The 25,196-nt window shown below is 45.5% G+C and overlaps 1 protein-coding gene across 1 annotated transcript in view; it reads left to right on the forward strand.

Moving 5' to 3' along the window:
- Window positions 1-507: 507 nt before the first annotated feature.
- The window catches only part of LOC106649895 (caskin-2), a 106,222-nt gene continuing 81,533 nt past the window's right edge, over window positions 508-25,196 (forward strand). Inside the window, exon 1 of the mRNA XM_014367623.2 lies at window positions 508-1,419. Within this exon, the coding sequence (XP_014223109.1) occupies window positions 1,404-1,419 (16 nt within the window). The 5' untranslated portion in view covers window positions 508-1,403. The remainder of the gene's footprint in view (window positions 1,420-25,196) is intronic.

Raw genomic sequence — 25,196 nt, forward strand, 5'->3', positions numbered from 1 at the left:
GAAGCGATCAGTATTGAACTTGCGACTCGCTAGTGGAAAACGGCTTTATCAAGTCGGAGCAGGGCTGATGCATTACTCGGCGAGCTGCGAGCCGGCAGCGTACGCTGCGCTCGATATATAGGATATGTAGGTGTACCATACGACGAGTCTTTGTAAACAGAGTCTCGCGCGAATCGAGATAGCGCGCAAGTTCGAGCGACCTCTGAGCAGGCGAGAAGCGAAGCTCGATGGCACGCGCGGGGTGGGGTGGGGAGACGGCGGGGGAATTCGCGCGAGGGAGAGAGTCCGATGATCCGATCTCGCGAGAGCCAAAGATACGCGTATATATATGTGTGTCTAGCGTATATGGTGTCGGTGAGCTGCGGAGAGTTACCTGCTTTTTCCGCGCACGGGGCTCGGCTGGCGCGTCGATCGTTGCCTCGGCTCCGCGAGGCGGCGCTAGTCTCGCCCACCGGCCGCCACCGCAGAAACGGAGCAATTCGCAAAGCGCCAGAGATCGCGCTCGGCGTCTGCGTTGGCAAGACGTCGGGAGACTTGTGTATCTACGGTGTTTTTCGCGTGTTGTTGTCAGCAGCGCCTCTCACTCGCGTCTCGGTCTCAGTCCCAGTCTTGCCTCATTCATTCTGCATCGGTGTAAACAATCGCTATTGTTTACCTTTTGTCCTGTGCAGCGGACGTGTGCTTTTAACGGTGCGTTGGTCGCGTCGCGATCGGTTGTAGGTGTCAACGAGTGATTATCAGTGATCAACTAGTGCGTATGCGATCGATCTGCGGTCGCTCTGGTGCGTGTGCGTAAACGGAGAAGGAGAGAGAGAGAGGCGAGCGAGCGAGTAGGAGCAGTGAGTCGTGCGTCAAGAGCAGAATATATAATACACATCGAGGTGCTGTATAACTGCAGCGGAGCAGCAGGCCCCGCGCGCGCGATTTCTGCCCGCCGAGTCGAGTGCGTGTACGCGGAGTACGGTGCGTCGAGGCCGACTCCGACTCGGGGAAGACATGGCGCGCGGCAGCTCGCCGCCACAGCCAGCTCCGTCCGCCGTATCGGGCCGTGTTATCGTGACTGAAGCCGGTGTGTAGTGGTGGCTTGTCAAAAGTGCAGTTTTCCAGTTCAGTGTGTTCGGTCAATGATAATAATAGTATAATATGAAGTAAAACACGATAGTGCGAAACGTGCTCGGTGCTTGTGTGCAGCCAATTCTTTCGAATAGAATATATATCGTATTCGTGTATGCGCGTTTCATAGGTGCGCGCGATTGTGATTGTTTTCGTTATTTCGTACCGGCCAGGCCCATTAGGCGCGAGTTTCACGACGAGTGCAGCGAAAAAAGTGCAGCGATCTTCGTCGAGTTTCACTGGCCGCTTCGAGTTACGCTCCTGACTGCTGCCAGCAAAATACCCAAGTCATGAGGCGCATAAGCGGTGAGTTTGCTCGCAGTCTTGGACTCTATAGAGCTAGCCACAACTGAGCACTGAGCAGCTCCTTTGCTTCTCTCTTTTTCTCTCTCCTCGGCTCCGACTCTCTCTCTCTCTCTCTTTTACCTCTCGCCCCTCGACTCTGTATCTCGCGTGTCATACACACACACATGTACACTGCATACACGCTTTGTTTGATCGCGCGTATACGCATACAAAGCACACACACATATAGGTGCGTCCGCCTGTTCAACAGGATGCCATGAGCCAGGAACGATTTTTAGGGGACTCCGCGCCCGCCTGCTAATGCTCCGATGCTCCGAAAACTATATATTATTCCGTGCATTAGGCCAAATATTACAAGTCTACGCAGCCGCTAGAAGCAGCCTTATAAATTTCGCCAAGCACCGAGATCAGTCCTTCTTCTTTTTTTTTTTAACGGTTGACCAAACGCTCGCGCGATTTAAATGTCTGGATTTGTTTACGTAAATAAAATTGCCAATCGCACGGAGTTGCGGAAATCAAAGAAAAGACGTCGAAACTCGGCTATGGCTTTCCTCGCCTCGCGCCAAATGAGCCGCTAAAATTGTAAACTTTCTAGCGCTCCAAGTCAGTAGCAGTAACAGCGGCAACAGCAGCAGCAGCAGCTCTTGCGCACTCACATTTATAAATATATATTTCAGGTCGATGCAGCGGTGCGTGTCGGCCTCGTAAAAAGGATTTCACGATGATAACAGCGCGCGATTGCCGAGTCGTGCCAAAGTTGGCAGCTGCGTATTTATACACGGACGCCTCCTGTTGCCCGACCATGTATACATATACTTCAAACCATAGCACAAGCTACTTCCCCAACAAACTCGACTAACTATACGGAGCAATAATCATCGAGCTCTCGATTTCCACACGCAAAACATCGCGCGCGGCCTAAGAACGTTTTGCAATGCGCTCGCCGAGCTATGAATACTGCAGATTCCAGCTGCAACTTCGATTTATGGCAGCGACTCGCATACGAAGATCCGTAGGTTGTCTTATTGCTCGTTTCTCGTTTAAAAGGGAAAAAAACTCGAGGTCGTGGAAAATTGGTCAAAGTTTATTTTGCCAAACCACCATTGCGAGCAGCGAGGAAAAATCCATAGCCACAGCATCATTTTCAGTTTTGAAGAGAACGAGCACGAGTCGAAAAGTTGGATTATTGTATTTACCAAGAGTCTCGTGTGTCGGTTGTCTTGGATGCACGGATAAAAAATGAAAAACAGTCGCGTCTCCGATCGACTCCACAAATTGCGTGTAGCTGTACACAAACGGAAAATCAATGTGTAAAGAGACGATAGCGATAAGAGAAGGCAAGACGGAAACTTTATGTATAGTTGACGTTCTGCTTGACACGCTACTCGAGATGGAGGCGGAAGACTCGATCATCGCTTACATTATACGAGACGGGCGCGCGACCTATTAGTAATTTACCACAGTCTCTTATATGGCGGATCTATTTTCGAAACTCGTGAACCTGTGACACGGAATATATGGAGACGAGCTACTCTAGACATGTGGAAGTAGCAGCAGCAGCAGGTCTGTGTGTATTTGTGGAGTCACGTGGCTTTGCGGCGGATTATGGAGCAAACTTCGGCAGAGGCACTTATCGCTGCAACGAGCCAAGCGAGTCTACTATATACAGTCACTGCTAAAAAAAATCCAATTAATAAAATCATCGGAAACCTCCAGGCTCGCTTTCGCCTAAACGTCCGCTCCTCGTTCCTCTTCTGCTCCTTTTCTCTCTCTCTCTCTCTCCCTCTCGGCGAGTCAGGCTGTAATTTAGCGATACTCGCGTGTATACACGAACGCGGAGTAGAGCCGCTGCTGCAGCTCTCGGCGAGCGCACGAGGCGCATATGTCCAGGCGCGCAGCTGTCGCTCGACTCGACAAATTCAGCTGCACTCGGCGAGTCGCGTCGGCTGCGCGTGCACACGACAATAGGCATTCTAGGCGTCAGCCAAGCGTGAGCCTGTACGTAACATAGGTACCAGTACCTATATAAATGTAACGCGCGCAGCAGTACGTATTAGAGTAGAATACGGGCGAAAGTATAACGCGCGCCTCAGTGTAAATATACTGCGTACGGTCGGCGGTGGCACACACACACGTATCTCTTCCATATACGCATGTGTATGTACGATGTATCTATGGTATATAGTATCGGGAGCAGTCGGCGGTGGCAATGTCCTTACGTAAGGCCTTGCCGTGTGCGTTTCTGCGTATACTATACCATAGGTATACAGCGCGTTTAGCGAACTTACTGCTATATAGTGCAGGATACGTCGAGCAGCCGCAGCCAAGCGTTGGTTTCGCTCCGTTTTGCTGCTGCTCCGGACTGCGTTGCGTATACGCGTGACTCGTGCCAGCGCGCCACATAATGTATGATATATATATATTCGAGCGAATACCGGGTACGGGCGGCAAGAGCCCCCGCCGCTGTGCTACGCTCGAGAGCGCGCGCGAGGCCTCTACTTCCAAGTGCATCCACGAAGCCCACAGGAGGACTTTCAAGGCTATTCGCGAGGACGCGATGCACCGCGTCTCCCTTCTCCGCTGCTCGTACCCATCGATGAATAATATTTGCACTGAATTCGGTTCGCGCTCGACTCCTTGCTTTGCTACTTTGTGTTCCTTACCTGCGAGCAATGAAAATATATCTGCAGCTGCGCCGCATCTTAACCCGACAGATTTGTTCTTGCATAACGATAGCAACTTATGCGAGCGATACACCGAGCAACTCTACGTGCTACCTACGTTTCTCCTTATCGTTTCATAGCTTTTTTTCACAGCTCTCCGCTCTAGGCCGTGTTTCCGTACGAGAAATAGACGAGCCGTCTCGTACTCTTTCACGCGAAACCCAATCAATTATCGATGTCGCTAAAGGTGAGATACAATCATCCAACACCTCTGCTACAAGTTGCCCGATTTATAGACGTTGCTCTTTGGGGGGAAAGGAAAGGCTCTGTTTATGTAAGGCGCAACAGTATGTACTGTGTACGCTGCCTCGTCGATGCTTCGAAAACTATCATAAATTTTAATGCTCCTCGACTTCTCGAAGTCATTGACTCGTTAGGCATACATTAGGCAAATTCGGTTGGACGCTTCGATCGACGTGTTACGCTTTAATCTAGACAGCAGCATCAGCTTCTCGTCTAACGGCTCGTGATGTCATGCTCTCTGTGTGTACGTAACATTTTTGAGCCGACTCCTCGGTCGGATATTTCTTGCCTTTGGCAATGCCACTAAAGAGAAATAATTACTCAAGAAGAAGAGGAAGACTATGTACGCACTGTTTAACGCTTGGTCGTGAACGAGGCTAACTTGACCTCGACGCGCTTGGCTACTCGCTTGTGGATATACTTTGATCACCGTATACGTGTGTTATACTATCTCATTCTTACGCACGTGGCGAGACCTTTGCCATTTCCTCCAGGAGTCTTGAGTCGCGCAGAAAATTTCTCGCGAATCGTGTAATCGAATTCTCGCAGCGAATCGATCGCGAGGCAATTGCAGTAATCGTCCCCGCGCACTCGTATGCAGCATTTCTCAGTCAGCTGCACACGCGAGTGAAATAATTCCAAGCATCCTATAGTCGCCGCGCACTAACACTGAAGAACGACGATGACGGAGCATCGAGCGCGAGAAGGAGCTAGAACTGCGTTTCTTTACGAACGTATGCTCGATCTATCTTGTTTCGCCCTGAACTTTATGCACAAATACAAATTCAACTTTTATTCTTGTATTGTCAAATCGTCTAAAATTAAAAATTATTTAATTTATTTCTCTGCAGCCCAAGTGAATAATAAAATAAACTTCATTGTTGGGCTTTTGACTTCACCAGGAGTTGTATTTTACTTTCGTATTTATGAGAATCGAAAATGCAAGAAAGTCTATTTCATTAAGTCTCGAAACTATGCAATTTTCTGTGTCCTCGTATCATACTGGACTCTACTACCATCTAGTTAAAAAAAATTCATCCTTTCCACGGTAGCGAGAGTCATGTAGTCCGTGCAAACGTCAGCCCGCAACTCTATCTGCTCAACTGCTAATCAGAATTCAAAACACGCGTCTGACTAAGCTCGACGCTGTGTTGTTAATAATTAAAAAAAAAACAATATCTAATTTTACAAAGCATATAGTCTCATTGAGCGATGATTTTGTTATTTCTTTTATTTAATTTTCGTTTTGCATTTCGAATATTTAAGAAGTGCGCTCTTATGATACTGTAGTTTTGATTCTTGCGATGGTTCTGGTTCAAGACTCTTCAATACTCTTGAGTAAGCGGGAATTCGAGTTCCATGATCTATAGAAAAGTCGATTTATATTCTACCGAATAAAGTGGCAATAACACGGGAGAGTTATTCGCTCGAAACACAAGCTAGGCTCGCGCAAACAAATAGTTTCAAAGTCACGAGTGCTTAAAATGAAAACTACGGCAGAGTCGACGTAAAATTTCGAGCGGCTGTCTCTACCTGCTTTTTGGGCAATTTAACAGCGGAGCAGTCGCATTAAATCACTATTATATACTTTATATAGCGGGGACTCTGGATTGCCACTGGGCGCGCGCTGTACTGCGCGCGAGCGACTCTACTTATTCTTTGCACAAAGTGAGCTGCGTAACCAGCTTGCAGAGAGATAAGAGAAGTTAAACGTTAAAAAAGACGCTGTTACTCTTGAAATTGCTTCTCTGTCTCTCTGCCTCTCTCTCTCTCTCTCTCTGCTTATATAGTAGTTTTGCACGCGCAGGCATGGCACGGAGATACGCTCACGACGGAAAATATCGCCGAGCACAATAATTTTTGCCATTTTTTCGCGCTGAGGCACGCGAGATCGAACAAACAACATTTAGTCGATAATAGGAAAATTGTGTACGCGTGAGCGTGGCGCGTTACGCAAGCGATACGCGCGCATAAACACATCCGAGCTCCATATAATAGGCCTGCGCATGCAGCGGTGGTGGCGTCGTCGCAGCCAGAACTCAGCCGTATAATGTGCATTATAAAATATAAGCGAGCTATCGAGAATCGAAATCGCAGCATATATATAGCGTTATTAATAATGTGACTTTAATGCGGCAACATTACTCGTCGGTTAAACGTGTGAGTCGACAATTTCGCCGTTGGCGTGCAGAGATTTACCCGAAAAACGATGTCGTGACTCTGCGTCTGCCTCAAAGTCGAACTTGAAAACAATTTTCGACTACCTTTTTTTTTTTGAAAGAGAAAGAAGCACGCTTGAGTAATGTAACGAATTGGGCGCCCGCCTGTATGTCTCTTTGTACAATACCCACATTACCGTAGGAAAAGTTGGAGTGCGTACTCTACAAGAGAGTGTATCGTACTCTATATACATAAGAATGAGAGAATAATATATGAGAGGTCATTTGGGAAGGTTTCTTTTTAAAATCGCTCGCGTCGTCTCGACCGTCTCGGTTTTCTCGTGCGACTGCCTTGCCGTGCGTATATTATATGCGTATTCGTAAAAGTATTCGCTGACGTGCCCACAAACTCGAACGCACTCCGCCGCTACACGGCAGTATTTGTCCTACTCTTTCTCGCATTTATTTAGGCTGATGCTGCTGCTGCTGCTGCCCACTATTTCTTGGCATATTCGCGTGCTCGCTCGTTTCTTTTCGCCGATGTCCGTTCTCTTTTTTTTTTTCTCTTCTCGTTCACTCCCGGCCCGATTGGTGCTTTACCTCCCGCGCGCGCTCCGATGTCGCTGCACTCATCGTCTCTCATAAAACATAAAGCTCCGTCGTATATACACTCGATGGTCCGGCTGATGCTGCTGCTGGAAAGTACCGCTCGAAGAAAAGACTCTTCCATCTCTGCTCTCTCTCTTTCTCTCTCGTAGCATCGTCACGCCGTTACTGTATACGTATATATAGCTGCTCATGCCGCAGTGCAGAAACTGTTTGCGTATTTGAGCCTGCTCGACGAGCTAAAGTAGTCCCTTCCTCGTCACATTTCATTCGAGGGTCCAAGAGCCGAGAAATCCGAAACGCAGCGCGCAATATTCTAAAGGCCTCTTTTGCGTGTCCGCCCACGTAGGCAGCAGCGCTATTACCTGCTGCCGCTGTTCCTGCAGCGAGAGAGTCTCTTTTTACGCTTACGTGCGTATACTCGTATATACGTACATCTTTTCTCCGTATTTCGCGTATATGTAATTCTGCTGTGCGTGTATCTGCACATGTATACGTGCAACCAATGCTCGGGCGAGCAGAAAATAAGCCTCGAGCGCCTTTTTCGGCATACTTGCTCGCGTATACGTATCGCAGAGTATCGAGTGCGCTGCAAATAGATCGAAATTAGCCGACGCGTGTATCGCTGTCGCTGCACTGACTCGCGTGGGACCCATTTTCGTATCCCGGACACTCCGAGCCACCAAACGCAGCGCCACGTCCTTTCTTTCATCCAATTGTTTCTTGAAAAATTGAAACATTTTCTCGATGTTCTTGAGGCGAAAAACCGATGCAGCTGATCATCCTTGCGCATAGATCATCGAAAAAGTCGACGCAGTCGACTGATATCATTTTCGCTCGGACAGGCAATTCGTGCGAGTGGTGGTAAGCGACGCGCAGTGTGTGGCGACAGCAGCAAGCCGCACCGGAAAAGCACGACGTCGGTGGCTGGCTTTGCTCGGCTTGTAATGTATCTACCCGTAGTCAAACGTGACCCTATATAGCCACACGAAGTACTTGTGTATGTACTCGTGTTGTGCTGCAGATCGGAAGACCAAAAGGATGTCGCGCGATATTTGCAGCGATCTCGACACGAAAATCTGCCCCGCAGCCAATACGATGCTTCGGCTTGATATCGTCGGTCAAGCTCGCGTATCATACGAGAGATATATGCATAAACTATTAGCGAGATGTGGTTCGATGCGCTGCACGGCGATTCCCCAATTTGTGGATTAATAAAATGGATGCGCTGCGCGCTTTAGCCGCAACCGAGCTTGTTCGATGGGGGGCTAACGATCGAATCAGTTGCGAATATACAAATGCCACCGTCACCGGTATACAGACGCTTGGCAAAGAGAAAATATGTACCAAACATTTGTAGAGCACATATTTTCCAGGAAGAGTGTGGCGTGTGCGTCGGGGAATCTAACGTTGCAGCAGTCATACACACGGCTATATATACGTGTGCGCGGCTGTCTGTGTGTGCGCATTTTACGATCAAACTCACTCGCGACTGCAGCTCGCAAAAAGCCGGATGGCATTCAGCCAGCTCGCTCGCGTCTCCGCGCCGTAATATATGTTACGAATGGAGCGAACTTTTTGCGCGCGCTCGCTCCTCTCGCTCCTCGTTCCGTTCGGGAAAAAAAGCAGAGAAAAGACCGAACGAGGCGAACGATCGTGACATCTAGTACGATCGCTGGCAAAATTTCTCTTATAGTAGCTCATACTTTGCTCGTATGAATAAAATATGAAGCCCGAGCGCGCGAATCAAAGCACGACTCCTCCGCTAGTAGTACTCGAGAAGTCCGGCGCACAGTCCGAGCTCCCGGTGCATCGAACTCCCCGTCCGTCCGTCCGTGCCCTGAGCTCTCGGTCGCTGCTCGTGCTATGCTACTGCGCGCCTCGACGCGTCGATTCTGTGGCGGCGCTAAATGATTTAATCAAGTGCGAAAATAATGGCCAACTTTTTCCGTGCGGCCAAGAAGCACGCAAAGTTCCCTTTTGTATTTTTATATGCAGTTCCGTGTTACGCGCTCGAGGTGAGCACTAAATATCGCGTGGAAGCCGCAAAAGCTAAGAACGGAGAGCCATCGTTTTTTTTTCTATAAAAGATTACGCAAGAGCCGGTATGTGTCGCAGAACGAGCACGATAGACAAGCTAGTCGCTCAACCAGCTGCATCTCTCTCCCTCTCTCTCTCTCTCTCTCTTTCTGTATACCGACTCGGCTTTGCTGCAAATTCGGATTTGACGAATCGGCGCGTGTCAAACAATATATAGCACGCGGGTAAATCTACGACGCCAGCAGTGCTGCTGCTGCAGCTCGTATAGTGGAACTGGCTACGCGCGCAAATTGAGTCAATATTGACACGAAAGCCCTTTGGCCGCCCTGCGGTACGCGCACGGCCCTTTTTATCGGGCAACGTTGCGAAGCTAACGTTGTTTGCAGCCGTGCGTCGTCTATCCTCGCGTTGCACTAACGGTGTGTGTGCGAATGGCTCCGATACAAATTCATCAGTTGCGACTCGACGTATTTATTTTATCGCGCAAAATGAAGAAGAATTATTACGCGATATTCACAGCAAACACGAGGGCTGGGCTGCGAGCTCGCTCGCAAATATATAATATTGCGACGTGCGCAAATCGTGAATACGTATCGACGAAAATCCGACCTCGCTTGTCAATCCGTCATTTCTTAGCTTGCACACGTGCAGCAGCGGTAGACGTACGTGTGTGTCTGTGTGAAATGTATATGGGTAAGGCTTAGAATTTTTTAAATAAACCTGCGCTCGTATGTCACCGATCTTGACGTGCTTTTGGTATGTTATAGTACATGGTAAAAAGGTCCCAAAACCAAAATTTTAGACCCCCTCCCCCCTCCTACCCCCCTCCACCCCTATAAACGTCCATTTTCTATCTATATTTTTTCTGAAGGCCTGAAGCAATTAAAAAATCTGAAAAAATTCACAAAAATACTTTTCAATAAACTGAACAACCTTGAATTTTTTCAGATTTTTTCCGATAGAACTCTGACGTCTAGAGCCGAAAAACCCCATTTTTTAACGAAAATAATTTTTTTAAGACGATATGAAGCCTTGAAAAATCTGGAAAAAATTTTTTCTCGTTTTCTTCATCGAATTACATTATTTTGAATTTTTTCAAATTTTTTAATTGAAGGCGATAGCATCTATAGCTGAAAAACGCTTTTTTTATGAAAAACTGTTCTCGAAACCGAGAGGTTCCAGTAAAAAAATTTGAAAAATTTTTTTTCGAATTCCTTGTCAAATTTTAATAAATTTTGACCGCCGCAAAATTTCGATTGGAGCTTTCTAGCTCATTCTAGAGCATATCAAAGATTCGAGCGAAATTCTGAAGAAATTTGAAAAATAATGTAACTGTGATGAATGTCTTCAGAATTTCGCTCGAATCTTTGTAATGCTCTAGAATGAGTTAGGAAGCTCCAATCGAAATTTTGCGACTTTCAAAATTTATTAAAATTTGACAAGGAATTCGAAAAAAATTTTTTCAAATTTTTTTACCGGAACCTCTGGGTTCCAGGAACCATTTTTCATAAAAAAAGCGTTTTTCAGCCATAGATGCTATCGCCTTCAATTAAAAAATTTGAAAAAATTCAAGGTAATGTATTTCGACGAAGAAAACGAGAAAAAAATTTTTCCAGATTTTTCAAGTCTTCGTATCGCCCTAAAAAAATTATTTTCGTTAAAAAATGGGGTTTTTCGGCTCTAGACGTCAGAGTTCTATCGGAAAAAATCTGAAAAAATTTGAGATTATGTATTTTGATGCCAAAAATGAGTGAAAAAAAAGATCGGGCTTTGTATTGCATCGTAGCGCCGTACATGAATTTTCAAAATTTTTAATGATTTTTTCTGAAGGCCTGAAGCACTCGAAAAATCTGAAAAAATTCAAGGTTGTTCAGTTTACTGAAAAGTATTTTTGTGAATTTTTTCAAATTTTTCAATAGCTTCAGGCCTTCAGAAAAAATATAGATAGTAAGTGGACGTTTATAGGGGTGGAGGGGGGTAGGAGAAGGAAGGGGGTCTAAAATTTTAGTTTTGGGACCTTTTTACCATGAACTATAACATACCAAAAGCGGGTCAAGATCGGTGACATACGAGCGCAGGTTTATTTAAAAAAATTCTGAGCCTTACCCATATATATGAGCAAATCCAGAATTTTTCTTCCATTTCACGGGGTCAAATCGACACCAAAAATGTATTTATTTGAATTATTATAAAAAGTCTACAAAATTTTATTTAATGAAGACACATGAATACAATAATGAATACAAAAAATGTTTAACGCCATCACGAATTCTTTCCTGTAGCTGCTAAGCAAATATTGCATAAATCTTCGTTCGATAGTTGTTCGATGATCATCTCACAGCAGAGAACCGGCAGTCGGTCGTGTATCAGCTCCATGAAAGGATCCAGAGCCCAGCTCCGGAAAAATCCTTTCGACAGTTTCTCGCACAGATTTAATGCACTGAGTTCCTGATACTTATCCTCCAGAAAACTCAAATGGGACGAGCAAGCAAATTTCCAGTAGTCCTCATATGTGAATAATTTTGCCGCCTCTTCGGGTTGTAGTAGCACAATTTCATTGAGCGGCAGACTCGGACTTCCCCTTATTTCTCTTCCAGTTTTGTACGTCCTCTCCTCGTCATCTCGATAGCTTTGTACATGCGATATGCCCGGACGTATCTCAATTGATCTTGCATCTTCTATGAATATCTCATTATCGTACCAAAATTGATGAAGATCTGCTGAATTCTCGAACAATTTGTACTCGGCGAAACATTTCATGATCGTCAAGGCGTCACTTCGCTTCAGTTGATATCCTCTATTCTCAATTCGTTCGACAACGGCCAACGCGCCGGACGCTATTCTCAATCTGCAATTGAACGTAATTGAAGATGGCCTCGATTTAGATATTTTGGTGGCAAAATAATCACTTGGAAAAACGAATTTACACATATCAGCGCCATGCTCGAAGAGAATATCAATGCAATCTGGACAGAGATTCGCCACGGCCAACTGTAGTGGTGTCCGGCCCAACTTGTCCACCACGTCGACTTGCACCGTCTGATTCACTTCGTCGCAGATTTTGAAAAATAACTCCATCAAACCCATGTCATAATAATCGCGTTTCATGTAAAATAGGTGCAAAGGTGTCGATCCCTCGTCGTTGGCCAGATTCGGATTGGCGCCTCTTCTCAGCAGCATTTGAGTAACATAAACGTTGTTGTTGAGCAGTGCTAAATGCAATGGTGTATTACCGAACTTGTCACGAGCATCGATCGGCAACGGCAGATTCAATTCGTCACTGATTTCGAATAATATCTTTGACCCTTGAGGAACTTTTCTAAGGCTAGTAATGTATTTCTTGCTAATAATGTGCAAAGGAGTCAATCCCTCCTTATTGGCTAAATTAAGATCAGCACCATTTCTCAGCAGTAGTTCGACCGACTGCTCGTGTTCGTCCAACACGTCCTCCGGAAACAACAAGTGTAGTGGCGAATCTTCTGTTACTAGACAGATGCTATTAGGATCTTGGTAAAACTCCTCGTTGCCCCACAGAACCGAGTGTAGTGGCGAATCTCCTGTTTCTAGCCAGAGGCAATTAGGATCTTGACCGAGCTCGAGAAATTTCTTGACGTCGTTGATATAGCCATTCATGCAGGCCACATGGAAATGCGACAGTCCAGATTCGTCGGTGTAATTGACGTCATATCGGTTGTATATATCAAAAAGATAGGAACAGATCCATTCATTTTTTTTAGCCGCAATATGTACTGGTGTTGTGCGACGCGACGATGGCTTGCCGTCTCCATCGAGCTTGGGCTCGTCCTTATAGCCGGAGATACACAGGAAGCAAATGAATTCTTCGAATTCTTCGTCATGCTCAAAGTTGAGGCAATCGATGGCAAGACGCTCGACGTCTTCTGAACTGAAAACGTCTTGGACGTCTAGAAGTATTCGAATTGGTTTGAAATGTTCGATTAAAGGATGAACTCGATGGATAAATTTGCGTCGCTCATCTACTAGCTCCCAGTTGGTATGTTTTTTTAAACTCTTCAATGTCTCTACAAATTTTTGTTCATCGAAACTTACAGTGAATCCGTCTTCGAATGTGTCCATCGTTCAACTCACTCAAACACAATTCACAATCACTTTTAACTTGAAATGTTTTTTATTACTATGTTTTTAAGAGAATCACTTGCTATATCTCTTAATGTTCACGCTGCCGTGTCATAACCTGTACTGATCTTTTACATGCACTCAGCGTTGTCAGAAACACGACGACTACAACTAGCGCCATACGCGGCAGTGCAACAAGTCTCGTACACGTTACCAGCGTTGGTCCGAGGCAAACTCTACGCTCGCACTCTACGGCGAAAAGTACCGGTGGCGCCTGACGTCAGAGTTCCGAAACTCACGTCTGGCGAACCTTCTTTACAATGCACGAAAATAATTTTAAAATTTCTTGATATGATGTGTACTCATAACTAGTTTATAGTGCAGTAAAAAAATAAACAAAAAATATCAAGAGAAACTGGAAATCCTTGTGTATCGAAATATCGAATCGGTTTTCGGTTAAGGTCTTTAGTTTGTAAATAAAAAAATATTGTAATTTCGGCTTTTTGGTTATGATATTGTCAATAAACGGGGAAGTTTTTATTTTTTCAAATTATCAACGAAAAACTAAGAAATTATCGTAATTTCAAAAAATTATGAAAATGATCTCGCAATCGTCTTCCAACCTAAGTCTGCTGTTGGTGTAGAGATAATATTCTTAAACGAAAAAGAAGTCTTAATTTAACATAATATTGAGCTCAACTAAAGAGTTTATTTTTGAACTGTGACGTCCTTAAAATCACCATGAAAAAAAAAGAAAAGACCTATTCGAACATGAAATTTCTCGCTCTTTTTGAATCTGAAATGAAAAAAGGGGTGACCGTGTCAAAAATCGATTTTGGTTTGCTGTAGCTTAGAGGTTATGTTCAAGATCAAATTCAAGGTCACCATTGAATTCTTTGTCGAAAAATACGTAAGGCTTGGATCAATGCTGAAGCGGCATTATTTCGTATAATGCGCATTAAATTGCATGCACTATTAAAATTTTCCGTGTTCACGCATTTTTTTACGTTTCTAGGGCCCCAAAGAACGCTTTCCCGCGACCCTTACTCGCGTACCACGAAAAAATTTTTGGTGTCGATTTGAGCTCGTGAAATGGAAAAAAAGTTCTGGATTTGCTCATATATATAGAAAAATATTTGTTTTGAGGGAACAGCGTCGTGCGCGCGATGACAGTGTGTGCTGCATCGAAACAACAACGGTGAGAGCCTTAGTTTCCACGATGCAGCGCGCGTGCTCCGCGTCCATTGACCCCCTTATGCATCTATCTTTCTATCCTTCTCTGTTTTTACTCTTTCGCCTTCCCACTGCAAAAGTATACGAGTGCACTGCACATACGTATACACACATGTACACATACACTTATACGTTTCGAGCGCACACACACATACACACTCATGGGCTCGCTCACTCGCTTTGTAGATTATTTTACCGGCTAGAACTGCAATGCAGCGAAACAATTGCACTGAGAGTGTATACCGACCATATAGCATTTCTTGCTTCGAAACAAATGCCTCCCTCGTACGTGTATTTAACTACCTACAACATACACACATACACTCAGAACTACCGAAAATTTTTGGACTCTGGCCCAGTCCACGGGTCGCTGGATGAACGTCGTCGTCGTCGTCGTACGGTCTATTCGAAAGAAAAGAGGGCAAAAGAGTTAAGTCTCAACAGCTATAAAGATATTTTGCTCCGATTGCGTTCGCGTCCATTCTTTTGGAAAATTTTTAGCCGACCGAAACAAAAGATTTCTCCACTATCTTTTACGACTCCCGGCTACTATACGAAACTAGCGTTGGGTCATTTATTCCAATTGTTCATTCTTATCATGGCCCTTTCATCATCATTGGCGAAGCTCGAGCATTTCCTTTTTCTGCTATTTTCTTTCAGTAGTTTGCTATAAGCGATTTTCCATTGTGTAACCATTTATTATCATATAACATATCATACTTCTCAACGTTTATTTTGTAATTTGTGTGACTATACTACCTATTATTATAGTACACTGATTTTAATATAATATAACGTAGACTCGTATGCTTTTTGTATTGTTTATCATTTCGCGCTCAAAAAAGTATGAAACTGTAATCGGAAAACTTTTTCATCGGATTAAGCGGCGCGTCGGACTTTAGAGCTCGAAAAAATAAACTGTAATGAATCCTCGGTGCTTTATCAAAATTTCGGCCGCAAAGCGTGCTGCGCAATAACGAAGCCGTAGCTCGCAGCTATAAAGCTAAAGATTGTCTTTGGGCATGGCCTGCGCCCCCGTACTTACGCGCATACAGCCCAGCTATATGCATAAACACGCAAATATGTATACGCGATACAGGCATAGGAGATGAAAAGCGAAAACCGCAGGAGTAAAGAACACGAAAAATAATCCGAGCACTCGTGAAATAATTGATGCAAAGCGAAGGGCTTGAAGCGCACAAATCCGCCGGCTCGCTCGATGATATCCACTCGGAGAAGAGTCCCTCTACTCTCGCTCGCCAGCTCGCTCTCTCTTTCTCTCTATCTCACGGATCGGCGAAATCCCGGGCTTAGGATCGTAAATTTAAAGCTCACTGGTATATCTAGGTGGCTGCGGCGGTGGCCCTCCGTTCCGTAGCACGCTCTTTTCCGGTCATCGCCGTGGCATCGCGCGCGCGATATCCCAATCTCTCTGCTCTGATCGTCGTTCTTTCGAGCGGTAGCAGGAGCAGCAGGAGCAGCAGCAGCAGCAGCACTATATGACTGGCAGTATCAGGCTCGCGTATTAGAGGCAACCCTCGTTGTGCGGCAAAGCTTATTAGGCGAGTCGCAGCTGAGATGCGCTCTCTCTTTTGCTTTCCCCCCTTACATATAATACTTACTTCGAGGACGTAGAGAGCAGAGACGCCAGGGTATTAGTAGCTGCTCCTTGTGCGTATGCATAGGGTCGATCCGCACAGAGAGGAGGGAAAATCCTCGCCAAGACGAGACACGGTATCGTTTTCTTGCTGTGCTCGCCAAGCATCTTTGTCGTGACGATGTCCCTGCCACTTCCATCGCTGCTACTTGTACTTACCGACTCGACTCCCAACTCCGTGCCGCACGATACGGAGATTTCGCTGAATTATGTACGCAGAGACTCGCTTATTTTTCTTTCTTCTCGTCTCGTTCTCTTGCAAAATTAAATATTTTTCCTTCCTCTCGATAATAACTACCTTGCTCGAACTCGAGCTGCACAAAAACATAATCAACCATTGCCCTACTATTCTAATCTGACCTCTATCTTTTTTGCGAGTCTTGGTAAAAATTACACTGACTCAATTTTCAAGTATACTCGAGCTGTTATTTGACAAAAAAAAAGTACTCAGTTCTCAAACGAAAATTGTTTAGTGCCTCCGGCTGGAAAGTTGAACGAAAATTTAACAGCGTGGCAAGTATCAATTTTGGAATAAATATATTGAGTCGATTCATCTTCGGATCGATCGCAGACACGAAACACTCGATTTACTACTGCGGAGTTGAGCAGGAAAAAAAGTCAAATAAATAAATGTGTGTGTGCTGTGTACATTCGGAGGCGCAACAGTAATAACCATCAATATCAGTCGCGAGTTTTTAAATGGAAAAATAGGCAGCAGCAGCGGCGGCAGTGGGATCCGCTATGTTCTGTGTATATATACAGCACGATGCAGCTAATCGGTCGAATCCAATCACACATGCAGGATGATTTACAGAAACTCGTTCTCTGGCGCGCATATATACACGTGCGCCGCGCATACACGGCTGCAGCGTGCAAATCTGCCGGAAACTCATCATTGGCGTGCGCAGGGAGAAGAGCGAGTCGGCATCGTCCTTCTCCTCCTCGGTCCACGAAATGGAAAAAAAAAATATTCAATCGCCAGGCCCCGAGAGCAGTGCGTCATGGTGAATGAAAGCATGGAAATTGCTCGCGCGGCCGAGGAGGCTGAAAAAGGAAAGCGAGAGCATCTTCGATCGATGCTTTGATCGCAAGCACGCACGTATATATAAGGACCGTACCTTACATAAAGTGTGCTGTACGGCTGGAATCGGCTCGATGTTCTCGCGCATTGCTGGGACTCGATGCAAGAAGTTGACCGTGTGAATTAGCTTGCTGTATAGGTATTCGATGTACCTTATGGACGACTTGGACGGGGAAAACAAGAGCTGGTTCGCAGCAATTTTTCATATTCTCACTTATCGCAGCCGGATCTTTGTGACACGAGTCCGTTTAGTTGATCCGGTATAACTATAACTACTCGTTTGCCTTGGCTATATGCAAACGCAGCGAGGCGCGATCGATTCACTCGTTTACCCCGCTTATACTCGATTTCGAGCGGCAATCCAAGAGCTTCGCCCTGTTGCTCGAAACTTATTGCCTCTCTAGCGTGCACGAGGCGTACGTGGCAGTATATGCCTACCTAATGAAGTTGCCACGACGGCTGAGCGCCGCAATCTCCATTATACCTTAATGAAGCCATCGAGTCGCGTCCACGTTACATCGGCGATTTTCCGTATTAGTAGTCTCCGAAGGATAAAATCGATAATGCAGGCGGTAGGCGCGTCGCCCGTAAAGGAGCCTGCGGAGATCGTTAAAGCTCGAGGTACCCTCGAGTCAGCGAAACTCACGACATGTATCGGAGCAGCCACGCGCGCCGTTACCAAAGCGTAGAAATAACAAACGTCGTAACGCGTTTACGATGCGTGTACATGCATCGTGCTTCGGTGCTGCTTCGACACAATGCGCGAGCGACGCGTTCGCCGCAAAGCTGTGCACGCGCGGAAAAACAGAGCAGCCGAGCTCGACCAACGAATTACATGGGAAATGTATTAGTTACACGCTGGTGCATGTCGACGCGCGCCCAAGGGACGATGTTGCCCGTCGAGCTCGTCTTTTACAATTTGCAACTGGACGTCGAGGCTGAAATCCAAAATTGCGCAACACGGAACGGCTAATAGTTATAGCGCGTGCTCGGGAGAATTGGCAAGATTAGCGCTCGCGTCGAGGATCGACCTTGAAAAGTGCCTGAACCGAGTGGAAGGCTCGGCGAGTAACTCCTCTAGCTCGTGCCTCTTTGTTCGATCTCGGGCACTCACACCGTATAGTACACACGCCAACAGCAGCAGCAGCAGCTCTCATTTGCTCCCTGTGCGCATGCTATATGAGTGCTTATTCACCAGTCGCGCGAAGCCTCTGCGCACTGCGCTATACAGTAAGGTAATAATATAACTATATATAGTGTACAGTGTGCAGTGTGTAGCAGCAGCAACCTTGTAAAAGCCCGCATCCACTCCGAGCCACTCGCGCTTTCTAGGGCCCTCGACGCGCGCCAATGGGCTTCCTTTTGCATAGCGTCGCTGCGCATATATATAATATACGATCGTGTATTTGCAGCCGTAGCTCGATGTATCGGCGCGCTCGCGAGTGTTCGGACGCTCTCTGCGCGCCCTGCGTTTCCTTTATGCTGCACTGCACGTGTATATAGACGCAATAGCATGCAGACGCAACGGCAACGAGCCTCTTTAGCGAGTCTCTTTCACAGCTGCGCTAAGACAGAAGCTAAGGCGGGCTTAGAGGCAAGTGTGCATCAGCCGCACGAGCTGCAGGGAGCTTAGAATTTTCACCCAAGGAACTATATACGAGTACGCGAGCATCGCGACGAGAGCGTCTCGTGCTAGCTGCGCTTTTTTGCCAGCCAATAGGAAAAACACATAGGCACTTTAGCGATTTCAGCTGAGCTACGCCGTGCGGCATTCAATACAGCTTGGCTGCTCTCTTGAGTGTGTATGGGTGCGCCGATATATATAAGCAGACTCCGAGCGATACTCGGCCCTACTACCGTGTTATGTTATGTGTATGTGTGTGTATGTACGGCAGTGGCAGTAAATCAGCTCCAGCTCGGCACAGCAGCCACTGCGCTAGCTAGCGTAGTACAACATACGCCAAGTGCAACTAACGATCAGGCAGAGCGAGAAAGAGAGAGGGAGCTCGCTTGTACGTATACATATTTGCGCTACACATGCGGTTAGACAAGTAACTGGTTTACGAGTACATGCGCGAGCACTATACGCGCAGGAGGGCTGCCACCAACGCCATCCTAGAGCTCTTTTGTTATTTCTCGTCTCCGTTCTCCTACGTGCTTTTTCGTCTACGGCATTTCACTCGCGCAGTGTTTTCGATGTTTTTTTTTTTTGACTTTCGGATCCTGGCAATGCTTGTTCACTCTCGACTCTCGCAAACTCAATTTTTCTTTACTTATTTTGCGTTCGATTTGACTCTATCGAAGTTTGACTATAGGCTTTGGGGGGTGAGCTTAGCCGCAACGCACAAACGCGTTTACGCATGCGACGGGGGAGTGGTGCCGTGCGTCGTAACTCGCACCAAACAACCCGACCAACCAACAGACGGGTATGTATACACACGTGACTGCGGCTTTGAGAAGACAAGACAGTAAACAAACGACAGATCAATGAAACGTCGTCTCTGTATCCTCGTCGGGCGAAGACTCGTGTGCGCTCGTTAACCGCGCGAAAAAGGGCGAGTCCATCTGATTCATGACTTCCTCGGTACTTACTTATACACGCGAGCAGTCCGAAGAGATGGCCTCATTAAAAAAATTATAATTCCGAGCGCGAGTACGCGAAATAAGAATGGGAGCAGCGTATTTAGTTCGACTTGACCTTGATGGTGCAGCATTACAATACGCAATACGCGCGTTAACGATGCAGCGAGATAACCGGCTCGATGTGTGCGTTATGCGCACCTCCCACGAGCCCAAGAGCTGCTGCACGCATTATGCAATGATCTCGTATTATGCCACGCATCTGTATAGTGCTGGTATGGTGTAGCGTAGCCTTTTTCTTACAGCTCCGCGCGGGTCGAGTCATTCGAGTAGCGACGATTCGACTCTTTTAATTCCTTGTGACATGCCCTCGCTCAGCTATTATTTCTGTATGGCGCATATTATTTTATATCTGCCATAGTGTAGTGCCTGTCCGTTTTATCGTGTTACTTTTATGACTCGCGACTTTACGATCGCTACTTGTCTATTTCCGATGAGCAGTTCTGTATTGCTGTGCGTCGTTTTATCAACATTTCTCCTTTTGTAATACCAACAATTTGGCTCATGAAATTGTTCGCTTGAAATATACATTTGCACGTAAAACTTTGGCCTCTGTAGCTCGCTATAGGTGCTTTTTTTGCGCTAAGAGGCAGTCGTGTGCCACGTCTCCTTTCATCTTATTTTCCGAACGTTGTTATAAAACTTTTTGAAAACTCCTCGCAATTCATCAAAAACATAAGCGGTAAATCTCAAATCATATGTATAGCACGCGAAGCGCGCTGCAAACGCGACATTGGTATGTAGGTACGGGTGCATATAACGAGCCAGACTTATGCACACCCATGCAATTTAGCCCCGAGTTACAAACGTGCAGAGTTGCAGTTGCCCGCGCTATGCTTTACGAGCGCGCGTGCCACTGCAGTTTTAGCTATAAATAAAAATCTCGCGCGCAAGCAAAAAACCGAACCCGGCCCTCAATTAAGGGAATGCATTTTTGTATACTGTTTTAGCTGCTACTCGCTACAAGTTGTTTTTTTTTTTTTTTTTTTAATTTTTATGCACGCAGCATTGACCAGGTGCGTAAAAGGAAAGCAGTGCGCGTGTGGATTTATCGCTGGAGATCGTCTGGCCCGATTGCATAGTATTTTCGAATGAGAGGCCGAATTATGCGAGTTGCTGCTTTTGAATCTACACAAGTTCTACAAGTTTATACAATTCAAAAACGCGAGACGAACGTTCAAAGTAACATTTGAACTGCGATTACTTGTTTCAGCATGCGGCACTGAAGTACATTCGGTTGAAAAATATTTTAGTGAACGAGCTCAAGTGCTTTGTAATAAAGCATCGCTAAAATTAATTCAATTAGCCGATCGATCAGGCGTTTGATGTGCTGGAAACTCGTTTTCATCTACGGGAATACATTTCACCGATTGGACCCTTTCATTGGAGATTCTCTAAAATTTTTAATTAATTATGTAACATCAATAAAAGGGATAACATAGACTTCGATTAGACTCGAGGATGGTTTGAAAAAAAGAAACACAATAAAGCAGCTAGTTCAAAGAAAGAGGTATAAACATTATTTAGGAGAGGAACGCCGCCTGAAGGGAGGCACGTGGCGTCGAAAAATGGCTTCCTTCCACATGTTCGTCCGAGGCCTATACGAAGCGACTACAAACAGGCGCTCATCAGCTTGTGCCATTGCAACGTGCATCTCGCTCGTGCATATATATATCGTTCCGGAAATCGTTTTCAGCCGCTCATCTTTTGTTCTAAACCGCAAAAAAATGTACGTTCTTTTTTTAGCCGACGTTACACTCGTGCAGCGATGACGCGAACTCGCATAGTATCGCACGAGTTTATAGCACCGGCATGAGCAGCGGCGGCAAGGACGGTGGCACCGCGACATCGAATAAATTATGCGCAAGCTGCGAGTACTAAAACTCGCCTGCGCTAAACGAAACGAATGCTAGAATAGATGTATAAATACGCGTCGAAATGTGGCAATTTTCGTCGCGCGTTTATTGTGCTCGAAATTAATTTTTATTCAGCCAGGACTTGGAAGATTTTGATACAGTATGTAGCGTGTTGTGCAATGAGTCTCGGCCTTTGATTGAGCAGAAACAGTCAATCACGCTGTTCATTTACTCGCGCAGATGTCTTGACTAAAATAAAATTGAATAAGAGTGTACAACACCGGCAAGTTGGCGAGATGTAAATAGTTTCGGCGCGTAAAAAAGCTGCGCGTTAGATCGAGTAGGAGTTATTTAAGAGCGCAGGCACAAGCTATTAAATGAAAATGTCATTAAACTTTTGGCCATGACGAAACAATGGTTTTCGAGAGGAAACGGGGGGGTGCGCTCGTCGCGTCGTCGACAATGGCCTGGGCATGTTTTTCATTAGACTCACCCTTCGCGAGGTCGCTCGTCGACGTTCCCTCGTATACACATATACGGCATAGCAGAGCGCCTGCCTCGCTCCCTCTGCTCCCAGCGTATACATACGCGCATTATACACATATATCAGTGCTGCCAAAAGCTGCTGTAGTTACACATATATATATAGCTCGTGCTCGGAAACGGCAGCGGTGGCCCTCGCTCCGAGCTACATACAATCTAATACTCCGGGCTCCCTTCGGCTTCGCCTGCGCTCATACACGAGACGAATTTTCCCGCTTCGACGCGTTGAACGACGGACGATTAGCTTTTGTGGTTGCCGCGCTCGCCGTACGAATTCTACTATACAGAGATATTACAGAGATTTTGAAAAGCATCCTTGATAAAAATGGGCCCTCTGATATCATTTTCAAACGTCAAAACCCTCTTTGAAACTATAGTGTCTCGTTTTAATTTTCTCGTTTAACAGTTGACGAGTCAAAAAGTAAAAAGCCAAAACTAAGTAAGTATAAATTCTTAAAAAGTTACTACGCTAGTAATGCTCGTATGAGAAGTAAAGCGAGCAAGCGCAATTCTGAGTCTTTCGCGCGCCGTGAACTGGTCGGCACTCGGCAGGACCGAGAGTCTTCTATTTTTCTCGTCACTTCTGCTGCGACGAATCACGTTCGCATCTACTGCTCGGCGTATTGTAACGTGTATCTCCGTCTCTGTCGCACTCGCTCGCATCGCTCGTACTCTGTAGGTACTGCGCGTTCATGCCAGTAGCTCGGACAAACGACGACGCATACGCAGCTAGTAAGTTAACTCATATGCTGATAGTCAGTCCAAGTTACTACGCTGCAGCGTGAACAACAAAGGAATATCGCATCGACTCGAGTTAGTGAAAAAGTGAAAGATTACTTTACATATTGTAAATGACTGTATTGTGTATGTGTATGTGAATTTTGAGTGTGCAGAAAAATGTCTAGCGACGGATCCATTATAGGTGTACATGAAGGAAGCGATGACGACGATCCTAGAAATATGGATATGAATTACTGCGGTCAAGTCAACGTGGCAAAATTAATAAGTTTACGAGAAAAGACCAATTGGGAAATCGAAGAAGAGCGAAAGAAATTTCTCCGCCAACTTTACCCCTTGGTCAATGCTTGGAAGGGCCATTTTCCTGATCTCCGGGACATTTTTCGACCAGATGAAATCGATTGGCTTCTCACAGAGTGCGTGATGTCCGCTACTAAGTTTCAGATGATTCCATTCGTCGGATTTGTGATAGCGAGCGGTTACAAGGACAAACCCGACTTTGATAAATACGGAAAGCCAGTGTCGCGTCGCACAACACCTCTGCATCACGCGTCTAGAAGCCGCAACGACTACATAATTCCCTACCTTTTTCACATATACAACAGGTTCGATGTGAATTACACTGACAAGTTGGGCCTGACACATTTTCATGTGGCCTGCAGCGGGTTCTTATGTTGCGACGTCGTCGAGAGATTTCTCAACTCTGGCCTGGATCCCAATTGCCTCTCTCGAGAATCGACCGTCAGTTACGCTCATCCGCCCCTAAACATGGCTCTAAAGAACAATCGCGGGGATGTTGTTAAATTACTGCTGATGCGCGGTGCTGACCCTAATCTGGCCGATAATAAGGGATTGACGCCTTTGCATGTCATTTCGACAAGAGACGGCGACGATGACTGGGTGGACTTATTTTTCAAGCTCAACGACGAAAAACATCAAACGGTGCAGGTCGATGCTCGGGACCAGATGGGTCGGACACCGCTGCAATTAGCTGTATCGCATCTTATGCCTCACGTGGTCTATGTACTCTTGAATCGAGGTGCCGATCTGTCTAGATTTGTTTTCCCATCCGAAAGTGACTTCGCCGAGAGATTTGAACAATGTTTGGAAGAGGATAATTCATTTGATTATAAATTGAAACTAGCGTCTGGTGCCCTGGCCGTCGTCGAGCGTCTAGAAAGAAGAGGATACGAACTGGACCGAAGCGAGGCGCTGACCATCGTCAAATTGTTTTCTAAGTATAGTTTGTTCGAAAAATCGTCGGATCTTGACGAATGCTGGTATGATGAAGAGTATGAAACAAAAGCAAAAAGTGTACGTATACTTCCGAGGATGTCGCACTACGACGAACATTACGACGATGGCGAGAAAGTACCGAAAACGTTCGAAGAATTTTTGGAATGTCCGATTTTGTCTCTCCATGATCTCATCCAGTTGCGACCCGAAGAAGCGAGAAAACTACTCACATGTACAGATTATTTCAAGTTCGCATGTTATTATGGTCAATGGCTCTTTTCTAGTAGGGCCGGTCAGATTTGTGCTGTGCATCTGTGCGAAAAGCTATCGAGAAGATTTTTTCAACGATGGGCACTGGAATTTTTTTTGAAACTGACACGCTACCGGCTGCCAATTCTCTGCTGTGAAATAATCATCGAGCAGCTAATGAACGAAGATTTATGTAACATTTGCTTGGTGGATATAGTCCAAAGCCACTGAAGGCAATCGACTCAATTGAAGCATTTTTTAATTTTGGATTTCTCTAATATTGCATATTTTCTATTTCATTAAAATAAATAAGTATAATAAAAATTGAATTCATTAATTTTCTCAAATTTTTATTTTTCGACCTGACCTTACCCGTTATTTTACCCACTACCCCTATTCCATATATTGTAATGCAATGTTTAACAGAAAAACTTTTCGATGTGCTTGATTTTAAGTTTTCTCGTACGGTTATTCTTCGTGGCATTTTAAAGGACTTTTATTTCTATATATCCCTCTGAAATATTTTTGTGAGAAAATTGATTAGAGAGTATTTTTATCTAGCATTTAAAATTTATGTATTATAAAATGTATTATCAAAATCTAACATTCATCCCCATTCTAGTGAACACGAGCTTAACGAGAGATCGGTTACGAGAAAATCACGAACATTCGATTGGT

This window comes from Trichogramma pretiosum, unplaced genomic scaffold (genome assembly GCF_000599845.2).
Source record: "Trichogramma pretiosum strain Unisexual culture from Peru unplaced genomic scaffold, Tpre_2.0 scaffold60, whole genome shotgun sequence".
Lineage (NCBI taxonomy): Eukaryota > Metazoa > Arthropoda > Insecta > Hymenoptera > Trichogrammatidae > Trichogramma > Trichogramma pretiosum.